Source organism: Lycorma delicatula, chromosome 7 (genome assembly GCF_047948215.1).
Source record: "Lycorma delicatula isolate Av1 chromosome 7, ASM4794821v1, whole genome shotgun sequence".
NCBI lineage: Eukaryota > Metazoa > Arthropoda > Insecta > Hemiptera > Fulgoridae > Lycorma > Lycorma delicatula.
This window is the reverse complement of record NC_134461.1, coordinates 76,940,855-76,953,307: the sequence shown is the minus strand read 5'-3', so window position 1 is coordinate 76,953,307 and position 12,453 is coordinate 76,940,855. Positions and strand designations below refer to the sequence as shown.

Below are 12,453 nucleotides of genomic sequence, written 5' to 3'. Positions count from 1 at the left end.
AGTTAATGAACAAGTGACAAAAGGGATGCCTAATTCAGAACTAATTATTCAATTTCATACTTAATAAGAAACAAATATATATATATTTTTTTTTTTTTTTTTAACCAATTCTTATTTCATCTTAATCATTCTATAAAACATCATATGGACTAATTTGCATAAGACCAATAAAGAATAAGATCAATACATTGATAGCAGTACAAAAACCAGCTATTGTGGGATATGAAGATATAAAAAGGTGATAAAACTGAGTTGTTGCTTAGATTACTGCCATAAAAATCTTTGGCTCAATCTTATGACAAATGTATTTGAGATAATTTAATATATCTGTTGAAATTTATGGTTTTTATTTACTACTATATTTTTTTAAAAATAATCAATACAATTTTTTAAACTATAAGTAATATTTAATTTCTTTATAATCCTATATATATATGTAGAATGGAAATATATATATATTTATATATTATATATAATATATATATATAAAACATTCCCTCTTTAAAGTCATAATTGTTTTAAGTGAAAATTCTATTGGTTCTACTTTGAAAAGATTTTACTGATAAGTAAAAATCTGACTGTTTAAGGCATAATTATTAAACATACAACTTAATGCTTCTTTCCAAATTTGATTGTGACTCAGATTCAAACTTAAGAATTTCAAACAAATAACTGGGAACATTGATCAAGAGTTTGAAAATTTTTTTAAATAAAATGTACACTATAATATCATTTTAATAAAACAACAAAATTTACTCTCCAATAAATTTTTAACAAGTTTTTTATAAATGATTTTCCATTCATTATCAGCATTTTCATAAATTTAAGTTTCACCTATTATGGCAATAAAGTAAACTAACAGCAAGTTAATGGTTACATTAACTGTTCAGTACACTGTTGGTAAAGCTCTAGGTAAGATAACAATTTTGAGATTTCACCAATAATTTCTATGGCAAAATGGTAGTGTCTCAGTCTTTATCTGGGGATATACTCCCACTTTTGTTGAAGTACAATCCAAGAAGAGATAAACACGCAGTAGTATATATGTAACTAAGATGATTAACAAAAACAAAAATAAAAATGTTTTCTATTAATATGTAGAATAACCCCTATCACTGAAAGTTTAAGCCACCTTTCAGTGGAATTCTAAGAATTATGGAGCATACATACATACATAATTCAATAGTGCAGTCGCTAGTATGGTTCCTAATTTGCACTTTTCTTATTTTATTTTTAATTTATCTCTTTTCAACTTTAGTAACAATGAGTTTTAACTTTATTTTATATTAATTTCATTAATTCTTTTTATTCTATTAATATTAACATTTGTTTCTAACATTTTATTATGTCATGATTAATTTACTGCAGAATAGCAATTATATTTTCAATATAATATAATTACACATTTTGATACTTATAGATTCAATGAGAGGCTTAATTATTGGTAATATTTTACTTAAAAAAATCTGTACTGTATCATAGTTACAACATAAATTCAACAGAAATCAATCAATCAGTTTTCAGCACATGTTCCGTTCCAGTACTAAATATTAAATTTAAAAAATAAAAAAATTATGCCAGAAGAATGGGAATAAAAATGAATCAAGAGCAGAGTAGCAGAAGAATTGTGGCGCATTTTCCACTATCTACCTACACAACTGCATCTACTGACATTTTGTGTATTTACAGACAAGAAGAAATAAATAGACCACACATGAGAAAAATTAAATAATCTGAATAACATATAATATAAACAATATCATGAAAAATGTTTCTAACAAATACATAAACATTATTATATAAAAATTAAAGATCATTTTAATTAGAAATACAATTTTAGTCAAAGTTGACCTGATTTTTTTGACATGATCATTATCTGAGATAAGGCTTACAAAATTAGGATTACAAAAAAAAAAACTTTTCTGAAATGAAAAAAAAACATTGCTGATGCAGGTCAGTTGAATACTCTTACAATATTTCCAAGGGATGCCAATGTAAGTGAATGCCCTTACATTAACCAGCTGTCAAATTCTTTTTCTTTCCTTTTTTAATTTTTAACAAGAGTTTGCATAAGACCAATCCTTAACTGTAGTTAATTAAATAGCATATTCTAAAGACAATAAATTATATACAAAAAAAAAATCAAAACTAACCAGCATCCATTAGTACCATATCACCCGATTGTGTCTGCTGAGTATTATTTATATAATGAATAATAGTTGCATTATTGCCAGCAGCAACGACAGGTGGATATGCTAATATTTCAGCACCTTTCATTCTGCTTTCATAATCAACTGTAGCAAATAACTGGTGTTCTGTTATGCCTGGTCTAGTGACAGCCATTGCCTTGGAAACAGCAGTTGATGCAATATTACATGATTCTTGCATTAATCGTTGTTCAACTGGTGATTTAATTAATCTTAATTGATGTGTAAAATATCGAGGTGACTCCCATATTTGCTAGACAAAAGTACAAAAATTTCATTAAACAAAAATTTAGAAACAGAAAAACAGATTGTTAAATTTAAAAAAAGGATAATTTAGTTAAAACTTGATAATAAATCAGTCAGTAATTAGTCATTGCTTTCATAAATTAACCTTGCTAGAAAAGAAAGAAGAAAGGAAATTACCTATGATCGTTTAAGACCAACACAGTAGCTCTATCTGACTTCACAGAAGGTATTTTTTAATTTTTTTTTAATAACAAATAATTTTCTTTACACTGTTTCATAATTTCCAGGCATTACTGTTGTACAGTATTGCTATGTTGTACGGATAGAAAGATAAAAAACCCTTTTGGTACCCTGGAAGGCAGAGGACTATTTCCACCTTAAAGTTAAGAAAAACTTCAAATTTACTCAATATGACAATGGTAGCATGTGAAAAAAGTTTCACATGTTTAGCATACGACAAGCCCCATCTTCTTACAATTCCAGCAATATTTTGATCATACCTTGCCGTAAGGGTTGGTCATATCAAAAATTGTTTTAGGTAATGTTTAGAGGACTAACAACCATTTTAAATCGACTTAATACTGTGCCTATTAAGGAAGGTATGATTTTTTGTCTTTGAAAACACATTTTTTCCACCCCCTGGGCCAATGATAGGTGACATAAAAAAACTTTACTTACATAAGTCTTTATTCAAATAGTAGGAAATTAAAATGAATTCGATATCTTATTTAATAAGAAAGTTATAGTGATATTTTATTTTTTAAAAAAGCCCCCTCTACTTCCACCCTCCGGTGGAATTTTGCCCATTAATGAACTCAACCAAGATTTTGGGTCATTATATTTTATGTATCAATTTGAAAGTGATTGGCACAAAATTATGGCAGTTATGGTGTCCCCAAGAAAGTGAAATAGATATATATATATTATTTTTCTAAAATCGATCCCTTCAGGAATGGTATTTGGGTTGATTGGATTAATATAATATATATATATATATATATATATATATATATATATATATACACGAGGTGCGTCAATAAAGTAATGAGACTGATTTTTCTTTGCAAGATGTGGCAACGCTGCAGCTTGCGTAGGCACAACATCTTTGACCTTGATCTATAAGCTACTTTTGGTCCAAGCAGCACATTGATGCAACTGCTCAGTCGTGAGTTGTGCTGTAATAAGTGAACACGTGTTTGTGTCTCTCGTCACAGAAATGAAACCGCAAAATATTGTGCAATGGTATGCCATTTCTTTTTGCGTTAAATTGGGTGAAAACATGACGACAACTTATGATAAGCTTCAGAAGGCTTTTGGAGAGGAGGTTTATGTCAAGAGCTCAAGTTTTTCGATGGCATAAAATTTTTAGTGAAGGCAGAACGAATGTTGAACATGAAGACCGCAGTGGACGACCATCAACCTCACGGACAGATGTCAACTTGACCAGGGTGCATGAAATCGTACGATCTGATCGAAGATTATCCGTGAAAATGACTGCAGAAGAACTCAACATCAAATGAGAAACGGTTCGTCTAATATTAACTGAAGATCTTGGTATGAGAAAGATTTGTGCAAAAATGGTCCCCAAAAATCTCACACAACAACAGTAAGAAACACGGAAAAATGTGGCAGCTGATCTGTTAGAGCAAACAAAAATCAATCCAGATTTCTTGAGCCGTGTTATCACTGGTGATGAAGGTTGGTTTTTTCAATACGATCCAGAGACAAAACGCCAAAGTTCGCAATGGTGCTCAAAGGGATCACCCAGACAAAAAAAAGCTCGCATGTCAAAGTCAAAAGTGAAATGCATGCTTGTGTGCTTCTTCGATTCCAAGGGAATTGTTCATAAAGAGTGGGTGCCTCCTGGACAAACAGTTAACCAATATTTCTACAAAGAAATTTTAGAAAGACTTCGTAAACGAGTTCTTCGTGTCCGTGCCAACATTGCTGATAATTGGATTCTGCATCACGATAATGCACCATCCCATACTGCTCTGTCAGTACAGCAATTTTTAACGTCAAAACAAATTTCAGTACTATCACAGCCACCTTATTCACCAGATATCGCTCCGTGCGACTTTTTTCTATTTCCAGGAGTCAAAATGGCGGTCAAGGGACACTATTTTCGAACAACACAAGATGTCCAAAAAGCTGTGATGAGGGTCTTGGAGGATATTACAGAAGATAAGTTCCAGAAATGTTACCATCAATGGCAGAAGCGCTGGAATAAGTGTGTGCAATCAGAGGGGAACTACTTTAAAGGAGACAACACTAAACATGACTAAAACGGTAAGCAACATTTTTTTTCACATCAGTCGCATTACTTTATTGTCGCACCTCATATATATATATATATATATATATACTTTTGAACTGACAGTGGTTCTGGGATCTGGGGGATGTGAAATGCGAAGATGTGTCAAAATTTTCTGGAAGTTGAATCTTGGTACCCATTACTAGCTAGGTAGGTAGCTTTCTTATGAAATGTACCTAAAAAATATCGAATTAATGATCAGATATAATCTATAATGGGGAAAAAATTTACATTTTCAGAATCACCAATGAACAGTACTGTTCAAATGAGAAAAATTTACAGTAAGACATAAACAGCAGCTCATCAAAAAACACTGAAGTTCATATGTTATAATTTGACCAACCCACATACCACATTTTACAACATATCATTAAGTAAAAGTAATAAATATTTTAAAACCTTAATGTGAAATGTATATTATAGAAGGGAGAAAAACTGATAAAATTTTATTAAGTTAAGGAACTGAGACATTGAGCTTGAAAGAGAAATATTTAAAAGCTTTGAAGTAGAGAGTTTATTTCCTACTTCCAACCCAAAGTCCAAGGTTAGTCTAGCTAATATTATTCTAGTACAGATATTATTTTTACCACTTTACGAAATCTACACTAGTTATAAGAATTCTTTACTCCTCATATTGTTAATGGTTGCATTAGTGTCATAAGTACCACAATCACTTGTTTTACTGAATAGCATTTTTCCTTAATAAAATTTCTGTATTTACAAAGCCACTAGCAGAAGTAGATTGTTTATTAAAATGAAAATAAGATTTTCACAGTCTTTTTAGATTGAGATTTAAATAAGGTATTAGAATGTGCTGCAACTGATATTAGAATTAACATTACTATTTATTTATTAGAGGCAACAAGAATAAAAAGTTCAGAAAAATTAATGCACTGAAAATATAAAGAAATGCAAAAGAAAATGTAAACAAAATATAAAAGAAGAAATATTCCCAATCTCTCAATCAGAGCAGACAAACTAATCCCAGATTATAAATGGAATTACTGTTTACATGTTTGTTTATTCATAATCACATGGTGTTATTATAAAATAACTGCAATAAAACTATTTTGTCTATTTTGGATAATTCTCAGCGATAGATAACTAATTAATATTAATTATTAATCATATACATATATTGTTTATATTTAAATGTTTAAATATACAAGACGGTATGTACTCCTGTTGATTATTTCTACACTGACATGCAATGACTCCATTTAAAAACAAGGTAATTACTGTAAAACAAGGAAACATTAAGAATTTTTCAACCCGTGAACAATAAACAACGTGGATTACATATTTTTTATGTTTAGTGTAAACATAAAAAATCTTTCTTCATATATGAGACTCCATAAATAAACGGAAATTCAAAAAATAAATATCACCATATTTAATAACAGCATTAGTAAAAATGCTCGTATAATGAAGAAAAATGAAGAAAATATATTTTTAATTGTGATAGTCAACAAAATTTTTATTATTGAGTAGTGTAAGACAAACAAGAGCAACACTTTCTTAATTACCCAGATAAATTTAACATAGACTTTAGTGAATAGTTAACAGACAGGTTCATCTTATCCACTAAACTCCATCTTTCACCCACTCTTTATTAGATGTTATTGTGTCACGTGGTGGCCTGGATTCAATTGTGACACATTCTGGCAGGTAGTTACTTTTTTATTTAGCCTAAGTGAAATGGTGTCTCTGTTGAACTGTCCAAGGACTCTGTTACTTAACAGAGAGGGGGATTTGTGCAAGAAACACAAAAGCCAAATCAGTAGCTGAGGTGCCTATCAAATAAGTCAGTCCTACTCCTAAAATCTATCTAACTAATTCAGATAGTATAATAAAGTAAGTTAAAGGATGCTTCATTACTATTATTACAGTAATTATATATTTCATTAAAACATCAGGAAATGATTATAAGTAAAAAGAAACTGATTAAATATATTTATGTTTTATTTTTTTTCCTAAAAGATAGTAATTTAGTATACCTTTAATGAACGTAATCCTTTTTTCCTAAACACTAAAAACTCTCATTATTTGCAATATTACCATTTGTGATAAATTGCAAGAATGTATCCTTTATCCTCCATAAATAGCAAGAGGTTACCATAATTGAAAATACAGATCAAAAAGGTTCTAATAACTGATACTGCACAAATGTCCATGTGGGAATCTCATAATTACATATATTTCTCTAATGATCTGCCAGCAAATTACATAACTGTCTAAAGTGAATATTAAAAATATCATATATATTCTTTATGCTACATAGACTACGTGACCTTAAATTGTAAGATATTGTAATATAAATTGAAAAAAGGATCATGGACTTTTCAATTAAGTTACTTTAGTTACTTTACTTTTTTAGTGTTTTACATAGTAATGTTAAATTTCTAAAAACACTTAATTTTTTATAAATATATTTAAACATTCAGGTTTAGAACTTATACAATACATGTCAAGGTTACACATACAAGAACATATACATATTCGCTACTAGGACACTATGATATAATGATCATTAGAGAACGGATGGATTATATGCATTTGCATATTAAGCCCATTATCACTGGTTATTGCATATTTTCCTTAAAATCTAGTGATGATGCATATTTCTGCTATACTTACAATATTTTTCAGTAGGGTACCTTGTTAATAAATGAAATCTTATATTGTAGCTGGCCAAACCTATTAGCCGCACGGCTCTTAGAGTGCACTTAGCAGCCACTCATCTATTTTTTCCACTATGCAAATAAATTACACATGTTATTGCTGACGCACTCATTGTATCAGTTTAGTTTTTTATTTATTTGTGCAAATCTAATGTGCACCATGCCTCCCAAATCAAAAGTGTCTCTTCGTGGATAGCTGACTATCCTGAAGCAGTGATTTCTCTTCCAAAGGTAAACAAACAACCACTTTAGCATGAATTTATGTGAAGCATTGCTTACAAGTAATATTCCTCTTCACAAACTTACAAATCCTACCTTCAAAAATTTTCTGCAAAAGTATTGCTTGAATCAAATTATACTAGATGAATCAGCATTGCGTAAAAATTATATACCAACAATTTACCTAATGTTCTGAAAGAAATACGCAATGAACTCAAAGATAGCATTATTCGGATTTAAGCTGACAAACTGCTGACAGTTATGGTCGTTGCATTTTAAATTTAATTGTCAATGCATTAAAACTAGAGCCTTCTACTAACTATTTAGTGTCCTCAAAGAACTTGAAGACAAATAATTCTACAACTACCAGATTTGTGAATGATAGTATTAAATAAATATCTCTTGAATCTTCTGCTGATGAAGGAGTGTTTATATTTCTCTCAGATGCTGCTAAACTCATGCTACTAAATAATCCATGAACTAAACCCGCTACATAATGAAAATACATTACGCAGCCTATATGCCAAGACAGCCTATATAATCTATATAGGCAGCCTATATGATCAAGGCAGCCAAAGCCCTCCAAGTATTTTATCCCAATCTGATTCATGTGACATGCTTTATTCACGGAGTACATCGACTGGCTGAAGTACGATCCACGTTTGGGATTGTAAATAAACTGATTTCATCAACAAAGAAAGTGTTTCTTAAGGCACTTGCTTGCAATAAGCCCTATAAAGAAAAACTGCCAAATGTGCCTTTACCTCCTGAACCAGTGATACCTCGATGGGGAACATGGATTGAAGCTGTACTGTTTTACAATGAACATTTTGTGGTTATCAACGGTGTAGTAAACAACTTCAATAGTGCAGAGGATATGACAGTTTATCAGTCCAAGGACCTATTTAACGATTCTAGTATTAAAAAAACATAGATGTGATTAGCAGTCATTTTTTCCCCAGATACCTGCGAGTATTAAAAAGCTTGAAACTCAAGGTTTGGCATTGACTGAATCTATTCAGTTAATGAATAAAATCCACCAAATGAACTCCGTATTGCCAAAAGTATTACCGTATGAAAAAAAATTTGAAAACATTTTTAACAATAACTAAGACTGAACCTTTGTATCAAATTGATAGTTTTATTAATTGGATGGGTGAACATTTGCCAAAAACAATAAGTGTTAACATAGCAGCTGAATTCAAATACTGTCCAGTTACCTCAGTGGATGTTGAACAATCTTTTCCACCTATAAAATATTTTGAGTGATCAAAGACAGAATCTTATTACCAAATATTTGGAACAGTACATGATTGTTTACATTTACAATAGTAACAAAATGTTAAGTAACTGTTAATTATCGAATTTATCAATACGTTATTCAACTACTTACTAATTGTATGCTGATTTTGAAATAAAAAAACTAAATATTATTATTTGCCTATTATTCATCCTGCTGAAAAAATTTCAGCAAGATGGGTGCAGTGTTTGCTCTCTGTGGAGAATAAATACAATTCTGTGGTTGACTGTTTTGGGGCTTTTCCGTCGCAATCCTGACGAGTTTCTGTATACATAAAACTGTGGATGATACATGGATACACTACTACACTTAGAGACAAAGGAACAGTCAAAACAGTGGGTTTTTGAAGGCAAATGAGCTCCAAAGAAGGCAAAGACGGTGAAATTGGCTGGCAAGGTGATGGCCACATTTTTTCAGAATGCACACAGTATCATCTACACTGATTTCTTGGAAAAAGAACAAACAATAACTGGGGAGTATTATGCATCGTTATTGCACCAGTTGAGCGAAGGAATCAAGAAAAACGTCCTCATTTGAAAAAGAAAAAGATCCTCTTCTATCAAGACAATGCACGGGTGCACACCTGCACAGTTTTGATGGCCAAAATTATGGAATTAAAGTTTGAATTATTACAACATCCACCGTATTCAGTGGATTTGGCCCCCAGTGATTTTTTTTATTTCCAAATTTGAAAAAATGGCTCGGTGGGCAACGGTTCATGCCGAATGAGAAGTTCACTGCCCAAACAGATGCTTATTTTGAGGACATTTCAAAATCCTACTTTTTGGACAGTTTAAAAAAGTTTGAGAAATGCTTGGAGAAGTGTACAGAGTTAAAATGAGATGTTGAAAAATAAAAAAAAATCTACACAAAATAATCTGTTTTTCTATCTTTTTCTAAGGACGTCCCTAACATCAGTAATTTTATTAGGCATCCGTCGTCTGTTGCTGTATACCAGGTGTGTAAATATGAAACTGGAATTTTTGTACAGAAAATACATGTTTATTGTATGAAAATGATAAAAAATATTTTATTTGAAATATTGTCCATCGCTAGTATATATTTTTCCCATCTCTCTGACAATTTATGAATGCCACGCCAAAAAGAGTGTTGCTCTTTTGAGAAAAACCAGTCATCAAGTCCTTTTCATACATTTTCATAAGAATTGAAGCGCTCCTCAGCAAGTGCATATCCTATCGATACAAACAAATAGTATGAAAAAATAAATATATAATATGTATGTAGGTAAATTAAGTTATACACATATAAGTTTTATCATGTCAAGTTGCATACGGGGGTCCCGTATAACCAACAAGTACCAGGAATAATTTTTCTTCATTCCAAATTTAAAATCTTATTCATGTAGCTTTTTTCTAGTTGCCTAATGTTTTGAGGCAAATGTATAAAAAGAATGTTTTTATTCAAATACTTAAGATCACTGATATCAATGTAACCTGCTTCTTATCACAGAAGTTGTGTTATTACTAATTAATTTTACTTTAGTATTATTTAAAAAATTTACATTGTTTTAGAGAGTTGAACTGGCTTATAACAGCACCTAACTTAACTGGCTTATAACTGCTTTGAAACAGCACCTAATATTACTCTGAGTATCTTGAAAGATCACAAAAATTAACTAGATTATATCATTATCCATAATTTTTCTGAATTTTAATAATTAATAATAATCTTAATAAAAAAAATTATTTTAAAACATCATCTGATACAATACCCAAAAACTCTCAAGAGCACTTATGAAGTTATGAAAAAAACTATCACTGCACAAAGAAGTAACTTTACCTTTCCATTAGCACCATCAATTACAGAGGTCATCACACTATGAACTTCAGTATTAACAGCATTAAGATAATCATACCATAATACTAAGCCAGGGTATGATTTCATATGCGACATCAAAAATAGTTTCAACTCTGAAATAGGCAATGATTGGTGTACACCAAAAAATGTTGGTGCTCTCTCCACACCTCACAACAGAAAGAACAATTAAAAAAAAAACACCAAACAACATATAAAACAATAACTGAAGAATCGTTCTAACAGATTAATATTATAAATCATGACAAGTATTTTAAGGTAAGATTCTAATAAAAAAAAAAAAAACTATCCTGGTTTGTTGATTCTAACAAACTAGGAATCTGCAAAGATAACAACCAAAGAAACTTATGCTACAGATCCTAGAGACCTCCAAAGAAGTTATTCTCTAGGATTTGCTTCATATCCTATAGAATTATCATAAACTTCACTCATTCATCAATCGATTTTTTGTAAAACCAGACATGATTAACAAAGATTTAAATCAATAATATAATTCAAATGTTTAAACAAAATGTTTTTTGTTTCATACAAATTTTTTATCCCTAAAAACCAATTAGAAAATTATGTAATTCAACCTGGTTACCTAATTAAATATCTAGGAAGTGTTGAAGAAAAGGAATGTAGATGCAGATTATTTCAAGAAATAGAAAACTTAATTCACAATGTACAAATAAATATTCTCTGTAAAAGGATTAGTATGAAATTTCAAATTTGAATCTACTTCACAAATGAATCAATATAAAAATTAAGTTATGTTGCTACAGTTGGTAGGATAATTTTCAGTCTGGTACTTTAGAATTCCTAACAATATTCAAGCAAATTGTTACCAAGTTTACCAAGACCGCATTCTTGCAAGAATGTACATAGGTTTATTACTATTTACAATAGTTTCCTACTTGGTAAAGGAAATATACATAAAAGATTGCTTCTCAACAGCAACAGAGATATTAATTAGTTGCTTTATACTGTTTGTCACACTTTCTTATGACTATAATGTACATAAAGCATCTAATATATAAAAGGCATTGCTTTCTCTGAGAGAATGACATTCACTGTACAGCAAGTCCACATGGGGTAGGGTGAAGGTGTCATTTGTAGAGCTAAACACTTCATTTCAGTGGGCTTGATACATCAATATGCAATAGTATGTTTGGCTCACTGAAGAAGACTAACAGGAAATGTCTTCATACCTAATTTTTCTCAGCAAATGATAATCATGAGATCTTTTTAATCTTGGAAGAGACATATCTTACATTGGTCACTTACAAACATTTTGATATGGTAAACAATGATATACTATTTACAATAAAAAAATTTGTATTGAAGAACTGAATGAAGGTGCCAGTTACAATTTCAGAGTTAATATTTAAAAATGATCAGGTTCTTGTTGCTAAGTCAATAGAAAACCTGCAATTTAATTTAAATGTTAAACCCAGGATCTGAATCAAACAGGTATGAAAATGAGCCTAAAATAAAACAAAAATAATTGAGATTGGGAAGAAAAGGATATAGAATATATCCTGTAAGTACTGACTAGAAAAAGTAATAAATGCTTAATTATGAGCTACTTAATTCAAACGTTTTCAGTCTTAATCTTAACTTTCTACATGTTGTTATTGTTTTCTGAGGAAAACAAGACTAACATGTTTA

At 30.4% G+C, this 12,453-nt stretch overlaps 1 protein-coding gene across 4 annotated transcripts in view; it reads right to left on the bottom strand.

Annotated features, from left to right (window-relative positions):
- LOC142327408 (xaa-Pro aminopeptidase 3) overlaps nucleotides 1-12,453 on the bottom strand; it is a 36,855-nt gene that overhangs the window by 8,764 nt on the left and 15,638 nt on the right. For 3 of the 4 annotated variants that reach the window (XM_075370444.1, XM_075370443.1, XM_075370441.1), the window contains exons 4-5: nucleotides 10,768-10,952; nucleotides 2,154-2,460 (exon numbers count right to left, since the gene is read on the bottom strand). In XM_075370444.1, the coding sequence (XP_075226559.1) occupies nucleotides 2,154-2,460; nucleotides 10,768-10,952 (492 nt within the window). The remainder of the gene's footprint in view (nucleotides 1-2,153; nucleotides 2,461-10,767; nucleotides 10,953-12,453) is intronic. The other variant, XM_075370442.1, reaches the window with a different exon arrangement.